This window comes from Podarcis liolepis (genome assembly GCF_965112155.1).
Source record: "Podarcis liolepis genome assembly, chromosome: 3".
Classification (NCBI taxonomy): Eukaryota; Metazoa; Chordata; class Lepidosauria; order Squamata; family Lacertidae; genus Podarcis; species Podarcis liolepis.
Window position 1 is genome coordinate 30,906,757 of NC_139557.1, and position 23,624 is coordinate 30,930,380.

General features: G+C 41.4%; 2 protein-coding genes across 3 annotated transcripts in view; one reads left to right on the forward strand and one right to left on the reverse strand.

Annotated features, from left to right (window-relative positions):
• Positions 1-13,261, forward strand: IAH1 (isoamyl acetate hydrolyzing esterase 1 (putative)). The gene is made up of 7 exons (XM_083495719.1): positions 1-383; positions 3,489-3,541; positions 4,025-4,173; positions 5,716-5,877; positions 6,968-7,089; positions 7,388-7,611; positions 9,875-13,261. Exons 1-6 carry the CDS (start codon positions 150-152, stop codon positions 7,571-7,573), a joined length of 906 nt encoding a protein of 301 aa, XP_083351845.1. The 5' UTR covers positions 1-149; the 3' UTR covers positions 7,574-7,611; positions 9,875-13,261.
• The window catches only part of ADAM17 (ADAM metallopeptidase domain 17), a 26,986-nt gene continuing 13,320 nt past the window's right edge, over positions 9,959-23,624 (reverse strand). For both annotated transcript variants that reach the window (XM_083495574.1, XM_083495573.1), the window contains exons 8-19: positions 23,322-23,435; positions 22,789-22,933; positions 20,971-21,062; positions 20,028-20,180; positions 19,283-19,482; positions 18,674-18,777; positions 17,436-17,570; positions 16,348-16,478; positions 14,889-14,967; positions 12,774-12,862; positions 12,473-12,529; positions 9,959-11,766 (exon numbers count right to left, since the gene is read on the reverse strand). In XM_083495574.1, coding sequence (XP_083351700.1) covers positions 11,413-11,766; positions 12,473-12,529; positions 12,774-12,862; positions 14,889-14,967; positions 16,348-16,478; positions 17,436-17,570; positions 18,674-18,777; positions 19,283-19,482; positions 20,028-20,180; positions 20,971-21,062; positions 22,789-22,933; positions 23,322-23,435 — 1,653 coding nt within the window. In that variant the 3' untranslated portion in view covers positions 9,959-11,412. The remainder of the gene's footprint in view (positions 11,767-12,472; positions 12,530-12,773; positions 12,863-14,888; positions 14,968-16,347; positions 16,479-17,435; positions 17,571-18,673; positions 18,778-19,282; positions 19,483-20,027; positions 20,181-20,970; positions 21,063-22,788; positions 22,934-23,321; positions 23,436-23,624) is intronic.

Sequence of the window (23,624 nt, forward strand, 5' to 3'; positions counted from 1 at the left end):
TTGAACCGTTCGTGCGCTGCTGCTGCAGGTGTGGGGCTCCCCAGGTGCGTCGGGTTGGCCTTCAGGTTTTTTACGCCACCTTCGCTATAACCCGGCCAGGAGAGACGGAGGGAGAGGCCTCCACGCGCGCCCCCCACTTTCCCCTTTGAATGCCGGCGGGCAAAGCGGCAGCCTCGCCTAAAGCCCCTCTGTCGGCGGCGGCTCCTCCTCAGCTCAGCGGAGCGGAAGGCAAGCGCTGCAAAGAGCGGCCTCAAGACCGGCCCGCCTCTCCGCCGCCCAGACGACCGACTCTCATGGCCCTCTCTGAGGCCCAGGCCTGCGGCAGGCGGCTGTTGCTGTGGTCCCCACCGAGGGTCATCCTCTTCGGAGACTCCATCACTGAGGTAATTCTCCCGAGGGGTGGCTTCTCCTCCTCCTCGCCGCCAGCAGTTGGGAAGGCGGGTCACGACGGCGAAGGCCGGCCCAGGGGCCTTCGTCTGCTCTTTCTCAAAGCGTCGCCCCTGACGCCTCGCCGTAGGGCCTTTTCCTACCCCACTTCTGCTTTCCCCACCGACAACAACGGCTCCTGTTCCCACCCGCCACCCGTTTACGAGCCACTGAGAAGCAGAATTGTAAGGAAGGAGGAGAGCGGGCAGGGAAGCTAGTTTGGTTTTTGTCTTGCTGCAGACACAGAAGTGGGGTCTGGGGTGGGGAAATCGCCTTTGTTGTTGTCGTCGTCATCTCAGCATTGTTGTTGTTATAATTTTGAGGTTTCAAATATAGAATAAATATTCATAAATGCACACCTATCTAAATATATATGAACCATGTGTCTGAAATAGTGTGGAAGAGCAATCCTGAAGTCATGTTGACACTCCCAATGACCTTAAATACTCCTCTGCAGTAAGGAAGGCAAATGGGGGAAGCCTTCCTATTGTCTTTTGGCTTGCACATCCTGTCTTAAGGGCATATCTGTGTATGAATAAAGTGAACCTGTCTTAAGAGTGTATTTGTGTATGAATAAAGGGACGCGGGTGGCGCTGTGGTTTAAACCACTGAGCCTAGGGTTTGCCGATCGGAAGGTCAGCAGTTCGAATCCCCTGATGGGGTGAGCTCCCGTTGCTCGGTGCTGCCAACCTAGCAGTTCGAAAGCACGTCAAAGTGCAAGTAGATAAATAGGTACCGCTCCGGCGGGAAGATAAATGGCGTTTCCATGCACTGCTCTGGTTTCGCCAGAAGCGGCTTAGTCATGCTGGCCACATGACCTGGAAAAACTGTCTGTGGACAAACATTGGTTCCCTTGGCCAGTAAAGCGAGATGAGCGTTGCAACCCCAGAGTCGTTCGCAACTGGACTTAACTGTCAGGGGTACTTTACCTTTTTATAGTAAGCCTGTGACCTGGACGCAGGAGCTAAAGCATTGACCATCACAAAAGAATGGCCAGACTGCCCAGGTACTGCCATCAGTGACCACTGTCAGGTATCCTGGCAGGTAGGATTTCTGCTGTAGACCCCTTCCTTCTGTGATGTATGTATGATGTATGATGTTTTAGCAGGGTGGACTTGGGCTACAGGGTAGGCAATTCCAAAAGTCTGTATAAGGGCTTGTGCATTATTGTTCAGGGTTCTCCTCCCTCCTATGTGTGGTGAGTAGGGACCCTGTTGCAACAGTTCCTTTAATAAAGATCAGGCTTACTAGCCGCTTTGCTTCTCAATATACTCTGCTTGGCCTCTTTCTCCTACGGATAGGAAACCAAGGACTCTATATGAATACCCCATAAGGGAAAGGGAGCAAAAAAAAAAATTCTTATAACATTATCATCATCATCATCGTTGTTGTTAGTTGTTAGTTGCTCGTCCTGCAAAAAGGTTGCTGAACAACTTAACAGGATTTAAAATCACAAGTATGCATTTTTGCATAAAATTTGGCAAGAACGCATGCAGCATGTTAACACGTGCAATAGCAGCTGCAGAAAGTTTCAGCAGCTGCAGTTAACACCAAGCAATGTTACTGGTCTTCATCCAATAAAACGTGGCGGGAGGGGGAGAAGTACATTTTTACCTGGTGGCCCAAAGTGCCATTGAAGGCCAAACTGAGTGTGAGAGGCTGGGAGCCACATCTGAAATGGTTTAGCAAGTGGAGTTTAAAAGACAGACACAGTGAAGCCTGCTGCTTGTACAGTGGTACCTCGGTTTAAGAACATTCCGGTTTAAGAACGATTCAGTTTACGAACTCTGCAAAACCAGAAGTCGTGTCCCAGTTTGAGAACTTTACCTCTGTCTAAGAACGGAATCCGAACGGTGGAAGGGCACCGGCGGCCGGAGGCCTCATTAGAAAAAGCACGCCTCAGTTTAAGAACAGTTTCGGTTTAAGAATGGACTTCTGGAATGGATTAAGTTTGTAAGTCGAGGTACCACTGTATGTGGATTCAGCCTTGGTGGACTGGGGCATCTGTTTTCGAAATGCTGGTTTAATACAATGGCAACTGCCTAGGGCTGGCTCAAGGTTGAGGCCTCTTCTCTTGCCACTGCAGTGCAGGTAAAGATAAGTGGGGCGTCCTCTAAACTCTCCAAGCAGTGGCACCGTGCAAAAGCAAAAGCAACCGTGGTGTTGTTAATAACGGGGGTTGCTGTTGCCAGACCCCCTGCCCTTCATCTGTCTTTACTCTCATAATTTACAAAATCTGCATACGAACACAAAGATTTTTCCGAATGTTCCTCCATGGAAAGGAAAGCAATCATTTCCTGCATTCATCCTATAGTTCATTCATTCATTCATTCATTATTTACTTATTTGCATCCTAAATCCCCCCTCTCTTGCCTCACCCCCCACTGAGCTGTTTGCAGAAATTGGTGTTAAAAGGGTCCCTACCATCAGGCTTACAATTTAAAATTGTGCAACACACAAGGAAAAAAGGAATAGGAGGGTGGAGGAAAGGTAGTGCTATAGGGTAAAGCCTGGGCTTAAGCTTTTTAAAGCACTGAAGCACGCAAAGCTGCACACATGGGAAGGTTCATGAAAAGTTTTGCTGCTTGTTTCTGTTGATTGCATTAATTGGCCTTTCTTTCTTTAATGTATGTATCTATTTAGTGCCTTCGGAGCAATGCTAGAGCAGCAAGTTACCAGGTAAGAAGTGGCACTGCGTCCTAGCAGATAGCCTTAGCTGATGTACCATATTTTTCTATGTATAAGAAGCCCCCCATGTATAAGACTCCCCCAATTTTGGGGACTCCAAATTAAGAAAATACCCCTCAGCACTACCCGTGTATAAGATGAGCCCCAATTTTAAACCTAATTTTTTGGTTAAGAAAAACAACCTAGTCTTATACACAGAAAAATATGGTATATTGTTTTAATAGCAAGCCCAACTTGTCTGCGGAGTGATGATAGAGCAACAGTACCACAGAGACCAGAACGCTAGGGAGAGCAGGCAGGAATCCATTATTTGGTCCAGTGACGTGCGACATAAATTAATTTTGTTAAATATTCATTACTTTCCTCTCGTTTAGTTTTCCTTCCAAGAAAATGGATGGGGAGCCTCACTTGCTCACCGCTTGGCTAGGTAAGACATAGTTAATGTTGTGTTTCAGCTGGGTTTAAAAATGAAATATCTCAGGTGTTTAGGAAGATAATCTGAAAATAATTATTCTTTTGAGAGCCTTCATTTGTTTGATGCATAACATAAAAAACCCCTGCTAATTTTGTTCTTTTACTTCTTAATTCTGAAGTTTATTGGAAACACTTACTGAAAATGTAAAGCCTCGGTTTTTAAGAAGCAATTGCTTAATACTAAAAGGAAGATAATGCAAACAAAGCCTGCAATCACATAAATCAGGAAATGTGAGAGAATTCTGCCTGTAGATACACAAGTGCACACACATGCTGTGAAAATAGGGCATTCTGTTTTAACACTGTGAAATATAGTTTACTGTGAGGAGTGGAGGAAAAGAAAGTAGATACTTGTGCAGGTGGCTGACTAGTCTTCCACATTCAGAGCATGGTATTATTACAGGATGACATTTCTTTCCAAATATACTCCTTTTAGAAAATGTGATGTTCTGAATCGTGGACTCTCTGGCTATAACACAAGGTGGGCAAAAATTGCTCTGCCAAGATTGATCAGCAAGGATTCTGATGCTAAGAACACTGTTGCTGTAACTGTCTTCTTTGGAGCCAATGATGGTGCTTTAAAAGGTGCAGTATAGTTTTACTCTCCCCTTCCCACTCTTTTTTTCCAGAATAGTTCATCAGGTTGCAGTAGACATGTGATTTCAGATATCTGAGAGTTAGCATTTCAAACACTTTATTTTTAAACGTATTTTTTAAGGGTTTATGTGCTACCTTTCAATAAAAAACATGTTTTCTGAGCAGCGTAGAACCAAAACAAAATATTAAGTAAAGCAGCAATGAATTTCACATTTATTTGTTTCTATAGCCAAACATACAGCAAATTCCAGGCCTTGTAACACTGGTAGCTTCCTATGCACTTAGCTCAGTGCTTAAGTGGTAAACTAGAGGATTGGAAAGTGGAACTAAGTAGGCACCTTTAATTACGGTTTAAAAGTGCAACCCATGCCATGTGAGCACTACACAGCTTGCAGTTACTGATGCCAGGAGTGTGGGCAGTGTTGGGTTATCAGCAGCTGCTAGCCATGGTGACTATGCTCTACCCTCACTGTCAGAGGCATTATGCCTCTGAATACTGGGGGGGGGGTGTCCCCCAAGAATGCCATTGTACTCAGGTCCTGCTTGGCCTGTCATAAGCATCTGGTTGGCCACTGTAAGAACAGAATCCTGAACTAGATGAGCTCTTGTCCTGAGCTAGCAGGGCTCTTATGCTTTGATGACAAGAAGGGAATTGAGCACAAGATAAAACCATGGACATTTGTGGACTGTAGGTGTTGGATATCTACTGAGTGCACACCTGTCCCGCTTCTGCAGGCACTGTTGATTCTAGGATTGCTTGTACCAAGGTGAGAGGGAGAGCTGGGTAGAACAATGAGAGGCACTCATGACTGCAAATCTCCCTCTACATTCTGCCTGTGTTTGTGCATGTGTGTAGGAAGAGAACAGGGCTGTGTTGTCTATGCACGTAGTTTGTGCCTATTCAGTTCATCTCTCTCTAACTAATAGTGTAATATTTGTAAGCAAAAGTAGAATTACATTTGCTTAAAATGATAATTTATTGTATTTCTTGTCTTGTCTCAATAACTCATGGCTCAATATTTATTCAAATTGCCTCTATTCCACTCTATAGCAAAAAAATATATATTAAAAAAAAATTAAGAAGTTGCCAGAGTGACAAATATACAGTCCTTGCCCTCAGGCTTACAAACTTAAAAAAGACACAACATAAAAGGGAAATGGGTTAAGAGGAAGAAGATAAGCACCCTCAGGTTATAACGTCCTAGTCGCAGATTGGCCAGGAGGAGCCCAAGGTTGTTGGTTTCAGCTACATCAATGGAGTGACCCCACCTCCCTTCCCTTTCTCTATTGAAATCCGATGTAATGGCTGCTGGCAGGAAATAGTTGTTGGAGGAAGGAGCCTGGCTTCTCTGCAGAGCTGGTGTGGGTCCTGCTTCCTTTCTTCCCCTTCCTCTTCTGCAGCTTGTTGTAATGTAAACATATAGTTGGTTTATCAATGGGCATGGATGCACACATGGCCCATTAGAGCAATGCAGGTGGGAAGGTAATGGGAACCATCTTACCTAAATGTAAACTATCATGCCTGAACAGATGTGAACCCTAAACAGCATGTGCCCCTGGATGAATACGCAGACAATTTGAAAAGTATGATACAATACCTAAAGTCTGTGGACATTACAGAGGATAAAATAATTTTGGTGACGCCACCACCCCTGCATGAAGCAGCTTGGGAAAAAGAGTGCATTGCCAAAGGTAAGAGAGTTTTTATCTCCTCTCATTTTGGATTAAGAAAATAAAACAGTGTACCTAAGCTCTGAACACTCTAGTGGTCAACCTATTACATGTTCTATAGGAAGTAACTGTCTTAAGTGACAACTGGTGGCCATTGCTGTGTGATCATAGAACTGCTATGCTATGATTTAAATGCTATAGAAGCAAAGCAAAATGTCTTGATTAGCTGATGCTTCTGTACAGCAAGCAAATAGGCTTAACATATTTTTAGTATTGTGGCAAATGTAGTTTTGGGAAGTGCTATAAGTTAATTTTCACTAGCCTGCTCACATGATCTCTGCCAACTTTGTTCCATCATCCACACCTCACTAAATTGAAATGTGTGCGCATCCAACACCTTCAAAATAATAATGAAAACATGCAGCATTGTGGATGTAGATCCAATTATTTTTTTAAAAAACCACCATCCAGCAGTAGGTATGTGAACAAAAATATTTTGCTCTGTACTGAGTTTCCAGGGGTGGAAAACTAAAAATCCTTGGGGTCTCTCTGCCCAGCCCACCATGTCCCTACCTTGCCCTCTCCCAAGAAGGTTTTAGGCTTGCAAAAAGCATCTTGTGGAACCACTGGAGACTTTTTTCAAGCAGCTAGGCAGGGCGGGCTTGAGAACAGCCTGGTTTTGGTGCCCATAGCTAAGGGTAAACTGTTGTGGGTCCTTTCCACACTCAAGTTTATTTCTACTCCAACTTTCTAACTATACATGGAGTGTTCAAGGTACATTGAATCATAATATATAACATCAACAGAAATCACAATAAACTAAATTAAAATTCCAGAAGATGTATAAAAGCAAACATAGGTCAGACCAAAATGGGAGCAAAGTTGCCCACATGAAAAGCTCAGATATTACTTCAGCAACCTGACTTACCCTAGCAAGTGTTCATATTGACATGCAATTAGGCATATGGATCCTTGAAGCCATATTCAAATTATATTTGGATGTGGAACTTGAATCATAATTGTGCTATCAATGCAAGAAGCAAAAAATCTAAAGCAAAGCCCTCCTTTTGTTGACCTTTCCCCCTCCCTGCCAACCCCCAATTCTCAACAGGTGAAAAATTAAACCGCCTCAACTCTACCACAGGAGAATATGCCAAGGCATGTGTTAAAGTAGCCAGTGATTGTGGCACTTCCATCATTGATCTGTGGACACTTATGCAAAAAAATAACCAGGTATGACCCGTTTTATTTATTTATTGGATTTGTTGGTTGCTTTATGTTGGGCAAAACAACCCAAAGCAACTTACAACCAAACCAGTCTCTAGACATTTTAATAGTGAGTTTTTAGAATGTCATTAGAAACAATGTGTCAATTTGGGACACTCATGAAACTGAAGCAAAGGTTGATTCAAAGGGCCCATGCCGTAATTCTGTAGAACAGTAGTAGCTTGCTTAAATGTGTTTGGCTTTGGGTTCCTTCTAAAAAGTCACCAGACTAGTTTGTTGTATCTTTTGAAAACATCCGTTTTAGGACTTTGGCTGCTACCTCTCCGATGGACTTCATTTATCAGCAGAAGGAAACAATTTTCTAGCAAACCAGCTTTGGTCACTCCTGGAACAAAGAACATCAGCACTTCCTGTAATGCTTCCCTACTGGCGTGATGTAGATCATCTCAACCCGGAAGCTAGCCTTCAGGGGAATCTTCATGATTTATAAAAGTTATAAAACAGTGGCTGCTGGAGAGAAAACAGCAGGTATCTTTTCGAATACAAAATAATTTTTCCTATATTTTTAGATTGTCTGAATCATTTCCATTTTTCCTCCTAATTAAGCAGTGGCATTAAGCTGTAGCAGTGCCTCAAGCAATACTTAAGGCATATTTAAACAATCCAGTAATTGCAGTGACCAACTGAACTTGAAGCGGAGTGATTCCATAGTAACTGTATCATTTATAAGCTTCTTAACACAGTATTTTGTGTTTTAGCTAATATTATTTGAACTCCTATTAACATTGAGCTACTTGTGTTTATTGTCTCGATCTTTCCTACAAAAAACAAGTAGTTTATATGCTCTTTTTATTGTGACCAGCTTTTTACCCACACTTTTGGCAGCAGAGCCACTCCCATATTCAGTCCCAAGGTTCACACTGGCAGGTAGAAGCCTGGAGCTGGCATAGCAATTGGAGTTGATGTCTCTTAAGTCATAGCAGTAGAACCAGCTGTGGATTATAGGTCATCTCAGCTTCTTCCCAGCAGGAAGTTCACTGACTTTAGTGGGTAGGATGGGGAGAGGAACACTAACATCACTCCACAGCTGGAGGCTGGTGGAACTGTACCTATGCCCATAGCAGATGAGCAGGTTGAATGTCAAGTTCAGGGGTCGGCAAGGCTTACTGGGTGTGGGCCAGATTACTCCTGCGGAGATTCAGTGCAGCACCAGAAATCGCATCTGCGCATGTTCGTGGCACTGGAAATCGCTTCTGTGCGTGCCCAGATGCCGAAAACCATGCCTGCGCAGAAGTGATTTTCGGTGTCTGCGCATGTGCAGAAGCGATTTCGGGAGCCGTGGAAGACAGTCCCTGCACTGCGCCAGTTTAGTGCAGTGCAGGGGGACTCGCTGAGCGGGTGGCTCAGTTTGGGGGTGGCTCATGGGCCGGTTAAACAGTCTCTGTGGGCCACTTCCGGCCCATGTGTCTTACGTTGCCAACCCCTGGTCAAGTTGATGACTAGAATTGAATCGTAAGTTGTAATTAATTTCAGGCAGCACATAAACTTAAGAACTTGCCTCCCAGGTTTACTTAATATTACTAGTTTTCAACAAATTCATTTCTTACATTCTTTAGATTAAGGGAAGTTTATATTTTGTCATATTTCAATAAAAATTGAATTGGAAAACAAAAAGTAAGTTTTGAGTTTGTCTGGAACACTCATGCCACACTGTGTTCTTTGATGTTTTTGTCCTATTCAAATATTCAACTCAACTGCCTTTGGCTATTCAAAAAACTTTTGAGATATTTTACATAGCATGTAAGATTAGTGAATATTTCTAGCTATAAAATCAGGTATCAGTTTATTTAAGGCAAGCGACCATTTCCCAGAAACCCACATATTTACTTAAAGCCTGGATTGCCGCCTTCAGCTCTTCCCTTTGTGCTCTTTGGTTGCATACTGTTGGATATCATTGCCCTATCTATATTCTTTATGTATTTTCTGATTGCATGTGGCTATTTTATTCAGAGAAATGAGGTCAAGGCATGGTAGTAGTTACAGACTTCTGTTTTCAGTGGTGTTGCTTTTTTGCTAGACAAATAAAGGAAGTGAGATGCAGCCTAAAAGAGGGTTGAAAGGCGTTGCTGTAATTAAATGTAACTAGAGAGGCTCTCTTAGCTGACAGCCTGCTAGTGGCTGTGTTCAGACATCATGCTAAACCATAATTTAGCATGTTTTCCTGACAGGGTCTCCACTTGCTGCTTTAGTTCAGCCATGAGGAGTTCAGAAGCTTTTCTTTCTATTTTTGCTTAAGCACAACTTACATTGTCCAAACTAACAAAACTGTGGTTACTGTTGACATAAGTAGTAGAGCAAAAAAATTAAATTCTGAACTCCTTGCAGCTATATTGGAGAATTTGGGTCGGGGCAAGGGGAGAGCATAAGAGCTCAGTGTCTGCTGTGACTTGTTCCTATCATGCTTTATGATTTAATGTGACTGCGAAATTGGGCCAGTGTCTAATTAAAAGTCTAATGTACAAACCAACATTAATCCCACTTCATAAAAAACTTTAGCAACTTAAATCTTGGAACTGAAATAATTTAGTGGGATTTTATTGGAAAATGGCAGATAACATTAAGTTCTGGCAGTGCCAAAATCCTATTTCAATCGCTTATCTTTAGCATACAAAATGCTGGTGTTAACCCAACTACTAAAATGGAATACTACATCCTAATCAATTTCAGAATGCAATAAAAAGGGAAGAACAGTACCTGAATTCATAACTAATCCATTCTTTGTTTATTACAGGCAATCATGGTAATATACCTTTGATTAAATCACACCTCTACAGAAGGTGCATTTACTAAAGAGAAGTCAGCTTGCACACAGCGCTTTTAAGGAGAGGTATAAAAATCACTTTATTACATTGTATTGGGAGTTCACTTCTCACACAAAATTTTACTGCTAAGTAAGAAATCTAAAATCAGACTATAGATACAAATACCAAAAGGGCACAAGTTCAAGTATTAGTGTAACAAATATCCATGAAAAAGACACATTTGTCACAGGTTTGGTTGATCAGATATGAAAAAATACAAGTCTTTCATAACTGAGGATTTTTTATACTTTGTTGGCTTTTGATGCAGCTATTAAATGTGTACATTTTACACAAATTAATGTAGGACATGATTATGTTGCAAAATAGTTATTTAAGCAGTAACACCACTTTTTTCGGTCCATGCATTTCTATAGTCACAGGCCCCAGTATTGAAATCAGTCTCCTGCCAATTTATAAGGGAAAAAAACTTTGCAGGGTCTCAACACCACCCCCAACTATAAGAAAGGACAGGGAGTGACCACATGAATTCAGCAACCAACATGGTGGTGTTATTGCTTACAGATCTCAGGAGGTGTCCAAACCATCCATATAAGACAGGCTGCTTGGGGAAGGGGACAGGGACTCTGTTTGGACCTCACCCCTTCAAGCAAGCAAAAAAACTGTATTCATTACACATCTATATGCTTTCGTGACATCCTAGATTTGTATCACACGAAAGCCACGATCAGCAGCACTATTTTTAATCAAAATTTGGCAGGCAGCAATTTGCTAGAATAAAATTATCTCCCCACACAGCTGAAGGAGTAAAGTTTCAATGCACATTTTTACCCACTTGGTTTTGTAGAAAAAGGCCATCATCCATGACATTGTCATGTGCCCTTAAAGGCCTGCTGAAATAAATGGAACTTTTAACATTGCTTACGTCTCTACTAGCTGCTGGTCAAAAATTGCATAATTAAAAGTCCTGTTTCAAATGACCATGAACACATTTATCAGATTTGCTGTGTTACCTTAACCCCTCCCCCATAACACTTCATAGTCTTTCTTAATTTAAAATATTCACCTCATTTTTCCATTTTAAAAGAAAAATACTGCTGAATGCTGTAATACAAGAAGGTAAATCACTACATATTGGGGCTTCTGTATTCTAAAAACTTTGCAGTGCTGTTCAACTACAAAAAGGCACTTTATAAAAATACTAAGAAACAATTGGTATTAGGCAGATTATGCCTCTATGCCACAGGCTGAAGGAAATGTTCAAATCAAGACTACAAGAAAAAAAATTCAAAAAGTTTCAGTACACTTGAGTCTGTGTGTACATAGCACTCACACTGAAACTAAAGAAGATCATACACATGGCCAGCATCTGCAGTAGGTCACTTCCTTGTTTCTGTTTTTCAATACAATATATACACATAAGATATTTCTATAATGAAATGGCTTTAGTTCATCAAATTGAACATGATTTTTGCACATCAGAGCCAACAGCTCCAAAGGCAGCTAGAGACTAGCATTCCGTTTCTTTGCTGTCCACTCTGTGTTGGCGTTGCAGTTTGAAGGACGATGCTTTCTCACTCCTTGTGACAGGATGATCTGTAAGATCCTCAAAAGACTTGGCAGTTGTGCTGTTGTTTGGGAAAGGAACCTTATCAAAGCAATCATCATCCTCCATGTGAGAGTCTGTACTAGGATCCTCTTGAATGGTGTCCATTCTTTGATGGTCCAGTTTCGGAACCACCGCTGCCACAGAGACTGGTGCAATAGGCTGCAGGGGCTGGAGCCGGCTAGTCGATGGCACTGCAGGAGGCGGCTTGATAATTCGAACAGAGGCCGAATCCATGCTGCTCAACATCTCAACATTCTGCAAGGACACAAACAAGCAGCACAGTTACGGAACAATACTGGTGGCCGAAAACACAGTGCCAGACCTCTTCAATCTCTGGGCAAGCTGTCCACAAATGCTCTGTAGGGCTACCAGGCAGTACTAAGATTCAACACAGATGGCAGAAGACTGACTAGCACTACCAATCCCAGAATTCTGGCAGATACAAATCCTGGCATCAGTAGTGGCAGAGGAGCAAGTCACTTTAATAATTTTGATTTACTATGAACTCTAGGATCTTGAAGTAACTTTAGTTTCATTTCTTCAATATCTTTTTAACATGTTGGAGGAGTATGGGGGATAGATGTTTTGGTGCTTGGAACTTTCCATCTATCAATAACAGTAGCCGATTCAAATAAAGCAGAATCCAAATAATGAGAGCAGACAAGTGTAAATGCCCTGGGAACAGGAATTCCTAGTACTACAAAATTAGAGCGTTCAGCTGAACAGAAAGCAAGTTCATGACTTAAAAACAAAAAGATGTATAGACCACAATTCTACAAAACTTCCAGCGTGGTTTACCAAAAGTGTATCAACTTTTGGAAGATACATTTAGTCCATGGAAATTTGTTCATCCTAAACATCATGAATGGTTCTCAGTACTGAGAAGTCTCTGCAAGCCTGTCACATCTGTTTTGTAACTAATAGGATACTGAAAACATTATTCAGCAAAAAGCAAACTTACACTGGGGCCAAACAGAGATTTGGTGTTCTCTTCATACTGCCTATCCAGCTTCTTGTCCTATTAAAAAGAGGGAAAATGTAACAAGTCAGCTATGGAAGACACCCACCCACCCCTGTCCACTCCAATTAACTTCAGGGTAGAACATTCCCTAAATGTTTAACTACCCACTATCATGAGTAAAGCTCAAGTATATTCACCTGCACATTGTGTTTAATAAATGAAGCAAAATATAAACACCTGTCTTTAAGTGTGGGCAGAAATTAAAGAGACCTGTTTCATGAGGTTTGTAATTGAAACTTACCACACAGTGTACAAGAATGCTTAGAGGAATCCAAAATATTAAGGAGAATACAAGCACAGATCCTACTATGTTGTCTGCTAAAAATTTTCCTGTAAAAACAAAAACAAAAGATACACCCAATTTCAGAGGCAGACAAAATATATTTGGGTCCAGTGTTAAGAATTCTACAAATATTTTTCAAGTGGTAGCTAGTCCATCTGCTGTCACGGGATCATATAATTTGTTCAGTAGATACAATTCTGAATGACTTGTTTTTAAATCAGAGTAGACCCACTAAAATGGACTAAAGTTGATCAGAATGAATTTAAAAACCCAAGAAAATGTTCATGAGTACAACTGATTATGACTTAGTTGGATATAATGCTTTATCTTCAAAATGTTTAAATGTTACTGTATTTCCCAATGTTGTGGAATTGCAAGTGAGCGTTCTCTTAGTTCTCCAAGACTTCTGTGGGTGTTGTTTTTAATTAAACTATTTCAATTTTTTACTGCCATTTTACCTTATTACCTGCCAACTTTCAAATAGTAGGATTGTAACTCTGGAAATCTACTTTACCTGTGCTGAGGGAGAAACAAGTTATACACAAGCAAGTTAACTGGCCTTAAAAAAGTGTTTTTACATAACTTTAGTGAAAGAGATTCTACAATGTGTTTCCTTTCTGTGACTTAAACCAGCTGATAGTTTCATTCTCAGAGACTACTCTGAATTCTTTTCTTAACTAAACATGCAGAAATCAATTAAGTGTGACCAAATTGTCTTCACCTTATCAGTATTGGATCTAACATTCTAAGTATTTTAATCTGTACAGTGCCATAGCATGCTGCCGGCACGAAATAAGCATTTAATAAATAACTCAGCTAAGCCAATTGATGAGCTTTATCTCCACAAATGTAAAATATACTTTAACTTGCTAGTAATCAATTTCATTGGGTGATGCTGGGTTCCTCATACTATGGGAGGGAGTTCTTTCATTGACACTTTATTCTGTTCTTTTATAAGCTGAAGATTCGTTTTCAATCTGAGCATTATAAAAGCATGGAATAAAGTGTCCCTCCCCTAGTACCAGGACCCAGCATCACCCAATGAAATTGATTACTATCAAGTTCAAAATGGGGGGATGGAGTTCTTGATTCCCTCTATGCTAATAGTGAACCCAGTCTCCAAACTGCTTCTTTATGTAGCCACTGAGATGATATCAGAAGTCTTGGAGGAGCCCCAAGGTTTTCAGAAATAAAAAAAATACAGAAAGAAACAGGAGGGAACCACCCCTCAAACACAGTCCAATGGAATGGAATTGAGTGTTCAGGTTTAAAGCACAGCTGGCTAAAAGAGTGGAGTATTCCACACTGCAATGTTGTTTGTTACACTGAACAAGTGCATGCATGTACACATCAGGTCAGTCATTTGTGGTCACAAGATGTGGTGGTGGCGGCGGCTGCCATTAGTTTAGGCAGCTTTTAATTTCTTTAAAGACAATTTCAGGCCCATCAACAACTGTTTGCCAAGATAGGCAAATTTGAACTCTTGTGTCCAAATTTCCCATGGAAGGATACTCTCTCTCTCTCTCTCTCTCTCTCTCTCTCTCTCTCTCTCTCTCTCTCTCTCTGACAGCCATCTCCTTCATGCTCTGCTAGCAAACTCTCACCAAACAGATCCCAGCCTGACCAAGCAAGGCAATGTTTGATTTCTTCTACTCTCAACATATACATGCTTAGAAAATAAACCTTAAAGCAAAATGGGCTACAATTCAACTACAATATGCAATGATGACCTGTGTTCGTGTTGTGTTATCAAGGTCACTTAAGTATTCAGCAATATGCTTTGTACTGCCATACAAGCTGTATTGCACCCACTTTCATTAGATTTGATCATGAGGCCTGAAGCATCTTCTCAGCTTGGCAACGTATGATCTTCAGACACACCTTGAAGTACAGTCTTGCACTTTCCTGCTACCACTTAAAAAACAACATTAAGTACCACTACCTGTGGTGACATCAAAATCAGTGATCGAAACACCTGCTTTCAATGCTCACACTCTGAAATCAAAAGATAAAGGCACTGAATGCAGAACAGCAAGGTTAAGAACAGGTTTATGGATTTCAAGGGAAGCTTACCTAGCGTATTGATGCTTAGCTGCTCAATGAAAACCCAAAGCCGTTCGATCACATCCTGCACACGCTTCTCACATTTACCCTGCAAGACATAATGTTTCTTAGAAAGCCATTTTATGCAATGTAAATTTCAGTCATTCCATCTTGAGGGAATGAGTTATGGTTTAAGGGTATGTAAAGATCGGGAGGAAGCCCCTTTATGTGCTTGGGTGTCAATTATCACCTAATATTTCTGCTCAAACCACAGCATGAATTGGTAGGAACTTACAGAGTCAATTTGTTTTGGCAATGCTATTGTTACACTGAAGAAGCTTCTGGAAGGAAAATATGTGATGTGAATTAAGACTGCAGCTGGGCATGAGCAGAAATACAGAGCTTTATTTAAAAGGGGCTTTTCTTCCCCTGATGAAATGACTATGAGCTCAATACAAGTGTGACCAAGAGCATCAGCCACATGTCACACTGTGAGGAAAGGGCAAGGAATATTGTGTGGGTGGAACACTTCAGCTGGAATCTGAAGGCCTACTTTAGGCATAACCAAAAGTAATTTTGTTTTGTTTGAACAGTAGATCATAATGCATAAAAAACAGTGGTTTTTCAAATTTAAATTGAATTTTACCAATGTATTTGCCTCTGCCAGATATACTGAGTTAAGAGAAAGATTTTCTAAGCAAACAAGGAACCAATTTGATTATTTCCCAAATATGAATATTTATAGTTTACCAACCAAGCATAGGTGTTGAAAAGCAAGTATTACAGTCTACTCAATATCTATCAGTATTTGAGTATTTTTTGTGAGGATGGAGTTTACATGGTGGGCAGGGAGAAGAAAAGATGAATATCCCAGTGCGCAGCTTCTTATATTCCAATACTTAATCTATCAAACTGCCATGGGTACTGGTCACAAGAGATCCTATATGAGAATATTTTAAATACATTTCCCTCCATAGCTTAAAAAAAGAAAAGAAAATGCAAAATGTACACAGTGCAACAGAGATGCAAAACATGGTAATAAAAATGACACACAGTAAATCATGTTCTATTTAGCTGTAAAACTAACACTGTTTAGTGAGCAGATTCACACCGTTGCTTAGGAAATTAAGTAGTGTCAATGGGTGTTAACTGGACACTTTGCTCTAGGTGGCCAGTTTAAATAAACACAAACTGCTCAAAAATCTGCCTAAAATCCCAGATGGTATATGAAACTACTTGAGTGGTTCTATGGATATTGATAAAGAGAAAGGGGGGAAAGGTAGATGGGATAGTGGGAAGAACCAGAAAATAGGCAAATGATGCAAAAACCACAGCAACAGTGTTAAGCTGACCATTTTGGTTTTTCTCTGGGACCAATTTTAGGACATGATGCGACAAGAACAAAATTTCACAGTGATCTATTTTCTGATTTTGCACCAGTATGCTTTGAGGAGGTGAAAAATATTATCCTAACGCTGTATACACTCACATTCATGTCACAGAATCCCACAGTGCATGGCTTTCCTTTCCTCAAATACAGGAAATTCCGGTTGTCATCAACAGTTGGGCTGCATCTCCCTTCCTTGTCTCGACAGCAGACCTTGCAAGAGTTATCCGTTTCTGAAATTAAACATGCAACTTCATAGTTAGCTTTTGGGATATGTATGCATTACTCCTTTACGAAAAAGTAATTTCCCTTTGCTGATCTTACAGCTTTTCAATTCATTAGTCTACTCTTGAAGACCACACTATTTTATGAACAAGTTCCTGATGGTACTCACAGATAACAAGTTAAAATTTATAAGAAGCAGCACCCTCCACTCTGGTAAGAAGGAAAAAGGAACTTCATTAAACCCAGAGTAAAATGGAGATATTCAAGGGTTAGTCCCCCTGCAACAGATATTTAAAGCTTCCTTACCAATCAGTCCCAAGTAACACCACCACCAAATAAAACATTTTATTTCAACTATTCCAAAGAGTGGCACTGGAAAGTACTAGCGCTGCCACATAAACAAGGTCAAGAAGTAAATGAGTAGGCAGGGAACTGGGGAGGGGCATAGAGCACATGCCTTGAATGCAAAAGGCCAAATATTCTATCTGGTGTCTCCAGGTACAACTGGAAAAGATTGCTGCCTGAAACCTGAGAGCTTCTACCAATAATACTGAGCTAGATTGACCAGTGGTCTGACTTGATATAAGACAGCTTCGTTGCACTAGCAGAGAAATACTTACCATTACCATCTGACCAAAGGTCTAGAACAGTGTTTCCCAAACTTGGGTCTCCAGCTGTTTTTGGACTACAATTCCCATAATCTGACCACTGGTCCTGCTAGCTAGGGATGATGAGAGTTGAACAAAGTCTGGCAGTTCATTCAAGCTGTAACTTGACCTGACCCCAGCACAGACAATATTAGTGCCTGTTATAACAGGAAACCTTGCCTACCTCTAGCTAATGAAACAGCGCTCTAAAGGGAAAATGCATGCTGCTCTCCTTCACTTTGCTATGTCTATGGCTTGAGCAATCAGTTTTCAATGTCAAGTAAGCCCTGGCTCATCGTGTAAGGGAACCCTCCTTACCATTACAGGCGCATGAACTCTGGTTCTTCCCCCACTCACAGAAGGGTATGCATGCGCCATCTTTGCACTTGCCCAAATCCACACAGACAGTGTCATCTGGGGCATTCCCTGGGGGAGGACATTCACTGCTATTGCCTATGAAGAGATTTAGTGAGAATAAGCCTTGCATCAGGATATGAATATCTGGAAATAAACAAAGTAAGGCTGCAATCCCAACCCCATTTACCTGGGATGAAGTCCCAGTATATTTAACAGGACATACTTCTGAACAGACATGTTTAGGATTTCTATGGCTTGCTAAGGACAGGTAAGAGATCCTCATAAGTTCCTTCACACAGCAAGTCTCTCTGAAAGACTTCCCTCAAAAAGATTCCTACTACAGATGCCAAGAGGCAACACTAGATTTTGCAGGCATCCACTGAAAGAAGGACATCTCCCTCACGCAGCTGATGCCTGCAAAAAGCAGGCTTCTTTCTCGCCCCCAGCCCCTGCTTCCCATCTGCTGATGGCCATAAGAAGAAAGGACTTTGCCAATTCTATGAACAGCACAGCCCAAAAAGTTAAATACAGGGGTACCTCAGGTTACATACACTTCAGGTTACAGACTCCACTAACCCAGAAATAGTACCTCGGGTTAAGAACTTTGCTTCAGGATGAGAACAGAAATCGTGCTCCGGCGGCGCGGCAACTGCGGGAGGCCCCATTAGCTAAAGTGGTGCTTCAGATTAAGAACAGTTTCAGGTTAAGAACGGACCTCCGGAACGAATTAAGTACTTAACCCGAGGTACCACTGTACAGGATGAACAACTCCAATGGCACCTGTCAAAGTTGGCCAATGGGAGTGGATCCAGATAAAGATCTGGTTCCCAGAGCCAAAAAGGCTCCACTCTTACTTTCTATAGGAAAGGCCTGTTTATGTTCAACATCCCAGAATCAGCAGCCTGCCAAAGCATTTTTGCTTTATTGCAATGCCACATATTAATGCAAACACTCCCCCCCCCCGCCCGCCAGGTGATTCCCAAGTCAGAAACATGCATCTCTTAGAATGCACCTTTCTTGGGACAGCCTTAAAAATGTGTCGTTAAGGTTAAGTAACTCCCATTATTCCAAAACAAGGTAAACACACTGTACTGATGGAAATGGAAATTAGGAAGGAGCAAAAGATGCACAGGCACACACTTTTTTAAACATGCGTAAGACAAAAAGTGAATGAGTAACTAACAACTACCGTGATGTACCTGTGCAATAGGACTCTCCTTTACAGGTGGCATTGATGGCTTCCTGGCACTTTTTCTGTGCGCTTTCAAACTGGCATCCTTTACAACAGGGGCTATTGCGATCACTAGGGGATGAGAAGGGAGAAAGAATAAACTTAGACACCTGAATATTCAGGATTACAAACCCAAAATAGTAGCAGAAAGGAGGATCAGAAATGTCTCTCTCTCTCTCTCTCTCTCACTCTCTCTCTCTCTCTCTCACACACACACACACACACACACACTGCAGTTCTAAAATATTTATCTATACACTTAATTTAGACATGCAATCACCAATTACCCCACCAGTAATAAAAAAGAGGCATAATACTTAATTACATCTTTGCTACGAGTTAAGTAGCTGACAACCAACAATTCAATAAGGCAGACATATGAACTATCAGAGTTTATTCAAAGGACTAGCCTCTTGTTCACTAAACTCATGTCACACAATGTATGTTATTAAAATAAACAGCATCATAAAAGTAAACAAGCATAATCATGTGTTTCCTCAACTATGAAAAAAAACACAACTCTCTTGCCAGCCCCACATTTCCCACCACCACCCCTTTTGTAGGAAATATCTTTCACCTGCACTTGGCATTTGGCTTCAGCTTGCACTCAGATGTGCAGCAAGGATCAACGTGCAGACGCAAGAGGCCTGGGTCACATTCCTCGTCTTCATCCACTCTGGAGTTGCCACATACTTTGTTGTTGCGCTCTTGGAAGCATTCTGGCGCCTTGGCTTCAATAGTCCGAAGGATGGATTCTTTACTGCAGCTTGAAAACATCTGTCAATAAGAAGAGGAAGAAACAAATTAGTGGTGAGAGAGCTACTAATTCAGGATTGTGCAGAACCTATATATAATTATTAGTTTTGCCACACAAGTGCAAAATATGGTACGGAATTCAACTGGTAATTTTTTTATTCCTTTCTCATCGGCAGCCTTCTTGCCTGCAAATTCAAAGGAAACAAGTGTATCTGGTGAGAACTCAGAAAGCAGAGTAGACACTTTGGTTGGCATATAACTCCCATGTATACTAGGTCTTAGCCTTCCTCTTCCATCCACAACCTGATCTACAGCTTGACATCTTTTCCTCTGTCCATTCCTTTTCTTATCCTCTGCCACACTGGTCCTTCCTTACAATTTTTTTTTAAATAGTTTGACAATGCAAATATTAAGTAAAATAATGACCTCCAGGTTCCTTCCCTTTTCCATTCAACACTACCATATGTAGGGAACCAAGTTGCCTACATAGGTTTGTAATATATGCATACACACACACACACACAGAGGTAGAGAGAGAAAGAAAGAAAGATGATTTTAAAAAATACCTTATTGTTTTCATGATCACCACTCACAGCAATTGGGTACATAACGTATTTTCCTCCCTGATCTTCAGTGGGGGCACATTCTGGCAAGCCATCAGGATCATGCTCTGCCCCAAAGTTGTGTCCCAGCTCGTGAGTTGTAACCAAATCGGCTTCCTTATAAAAATATATACACAAAAGAAGCATGCTCATTTAGGGAAGTTTTTAATGTTTGATGTTTTATTCTGTTTTTAATCTGTTGGAAGCCACGCAGAATAGCTGGGGCTAACATCACACAGTCTTTTATAGGCTGCCTTTGAGAAGCTAATGAAGTGTGTAGTGCTCTAAATGTATTATAAATGTAAGACTACCAGATAATTTTACTTTAACACACAGAAACGGCCAGATTGCTGACTAGTGGTAGTTAAAGTTCTTCGAATTTTATTTGTGCAGCAAAAGGTGAATATAATTCATAATCATGTCTTCAAGTGGAAGGGGGGGCAGTGATGACACAACTGAAAACGGCAGTGTAACACCAGAACTCCTCACTAACCCGTGTTAATAAAAGCAAAAAGATGTGTCTAATTGGAGCTAATTAAACAATCCTTTTTGAATTAATACTGGACATGTATGGAGAAAATAAACATTTCAAAGAAAGATGCCCAAAGCTTGCTTTGAAGTGTAAGAGAGAATTTCATCTCACAGCACAATTGGAGAAGGGCCAAGAGACAGATTGACAATGGCACCAAAAGGTCAAAAGCTTTCCGAAGAGGGACAGAATTGCTCACAGAGGTAACTAGGGTACTCAAAAATATCAAGCAGGACTTACAGAAAACAAGCTTTGAAACTAACTGAAAATAACCAACTGGACAAATAAAAAATAGATCTAATAGGGCATCAGCTCAGAAGCTACTAAGGGAATTGTAAGGCATGTTAAGAAACCACTTCCCACAACTCCTCCCAATACCTTTGTAAGGATAGTTTTGCCATAGTTCTTTGTGCTGGTTAAGCCACTGTTGAGGTATACATTCTTTCCACCAGCATTCGGACTAGGAAAAGCTTTAAAAAAAAAGGTAGAAAATCATGTTACAGCATTTAAGATTCATTTACACAGCCTTGATAACCTTGCCTGTTGCCTAAAATTGAGAACATCTGCAGTCCTCAGTGGCTTATCAGATTCAGCTGAGATGAATATATTCTCTAACCCTGGTGGCGACCTTATGACATGGGCGGCATTCAGAGCAAGAACTGGACAGAAGGTGAAATGTTCACAAGTAGAGGCAAGCCTACATTTGAAACCACCTCTTTTGCAAATTGTTGCTTCCTGTCTTAGTAGCCTCAAGGCACAACCCCACCAAGTCACTGGGGAGGAACTGCATGTGTGCATTAAAGCACACTGGAGTGTGTGGACACATACCATGAACTTCATTCTTATAAGCAGTGGCTACGATATGCTCGATAGCTGAAAGACAGACGTTTGGGAAATTGAGGTTTTTCTCCAGTTCAAGCCCTTTACCACCACGACCCCCGGGGAAAAAACCCTAATCTGTATCCTCATTAATGCATCCTCTGTCTCTTTACAGTATCAGTAACGCATAGTGTTGGACTGGTGATGTACACCAGGGGTCAGCAAACTTTTTCAGCAGGGGGCAGGTCCACTTGTTAGGATATTTCCATTCCACCTTAAAAGGGAGCAGGCTTTGTGAGTCACAGAGTCTGCGCATTTCCTGTTCACAGGATGTTTATGTTTCCTATTGTTTCGTTTCTCTCTCTGTGTCTGGAGACACTGAAGCAGGCAGTCATGTTTTTCTTTGTTCTGATCAACGCTGAATAAAACTTGTAAATAATGCTCTCCTGAGTGCGACTTCCGCTGTGCATTATCTGCTAACAGAGTGTGCATCGGCTCTAGAATGTGTCAGTCTATTTCTGGAGCTCATGTCGCTAATTGCTGATACTGCGTGTCTACGGGAGATCGATGGACGTCCGGACACGGCTTGGGGGCCATGATGGACTTTATCTCCCTGGCAGTACAGTATCCCAACACCACTATCCCTCAAACTTTGTGGGAGGCCGGACTATTTTTTTGGGGGGGGGGGAGGAAGGAATTCCTATGCCCCACAAATAACCCAGAGATACATTCTAAATAAAAGGACACATTCTAGTCATGTAAAAACACCAGCAGGCCCCACAGATAATCCAGAAATGCATTTTAAATAAAAGGATACATTCTACTCATGTAAAAACACGCGGGCTAGATTTAGAAGGCACTTGGGCCAGATCTGGCCCCCGGGCCTTAGTTTGCCCACCCATGAGAGCCAGTGTGGTGTAGTGGTTAAGAGCGGTAGACTCGTAATCTGGTGAACTGGGTTCGCGTCTCCACTCCTCCACATGCAGCTGCTGGGTGACCTTGGGCCAGTCACACTTCTCTGAAGTCTCTCAGCCCCACTCACCTCACAGAGTGTTTGTTGTGGGGGAGGAAGGGAAAGGAGATTGTTAGCCGCTTTGAGACTCCTTAGGGTAATGATAAAGCGGGATATCAAATCCAAACTCCTCCTCCTCCATGATGTGTCCCACTAACACAACTTGGATACCATGAATGAAGAAGCTATGCTGCAAATGCAATAGGGATGCTGAGCAAAACTCCTGCTCACTAGAACAGCCTCTGGATAAGAAGTAAATCTACAGACCACCAACCCATTTTAAAAGTACATATCCTGAATGTACACTTATCTCTAGGCACTTTGACAAACAATAAGCAAACTTGTTAAATGGGAAAAAACATTACCTTTTGGGCAGATTCCTCCATGGCTGGTTGGCCTTTGAGATCCGACATAAGCCAGTCCAAGAGTACCCAGAGCAAAGTCTTGGTAGGTAAAGAGATGCGCAAGGCACACGTGAGCAGCTTTCTCTGCTATATCAGCACTGAATTGCTGTGAAGAGGGAAATGTGCCAAACACAGTTTAGGGAAAATTTTTACTCCATAAATGAGACACTGTTGGTTAACAAGCTTTGCAGATTGCAGCATCGTTCAATAGCGATCACCTGGTCCATCATCCTTGTCTAAAAACAGTGACTTGCCCTCAATCATTTTTAAATTGTAGTTACTAACAGGTAGTTTAAAAAAATTCCTGAAATAAAGTACTTGGGTACTTGGAGTCTCCTAGATAAGCTTCTTGGATTAAAATAATTAACACACAGTATTACTGTTAGCAAGCATGCGGTATTACTTGTAGTAAGCATTCAGTTTATTAGAAAGACAAGCCTTTCTAATAAGTGGGGTGCTTCCATTGTATCCATCATAGAACACAGGCAGCCTACCTCCAGCAGCTCCTTCACATCCCAAGCATCCTCACGGTCATCTAGAGGACTTTTTGCCATGTTGTAGTGTCTTTCCCCGGCACGTACGGCTTTTGACTCATTGTGAACAATAATCTAGATTCAAAAGATATATAAATAATTTAAGTAATTTAGTTCAGATGCCTCAGTAAGCAATTTTTTTGATACACACACTGCTTTCTTATAATTCAGATGATTCAGAAAATTAGGTCAGAATTCTGCTTACGCTGTGCACCTAATAAGCATGCCGTTAAATGGAATCAGTGCAGACTGCACCTTAAACTT

Coding starts and splice junctions, on each gene's coding strand:
- IAH1 (XM_083495719.1), top strand. CDS start 150: ATGCCGGCGGGCAAAGCGGCAGCCTCGCCTAAAGCCCCTCTGTCGGCG. Junction 384..3,488: donor TCGGAGACTCCATCACTGAG/GTAATTCTCCCG, acceptor CCTCTCGTTTAG/TTTTCCTTCCAAGAAAATGG. Junction 3,542..4,024: donor CTTGCTCACCGCTTGGCTAG/GTAAGACATAGT, acceptor TACTCCTTTTAG/AAAATGTGATGTTCTGAATC.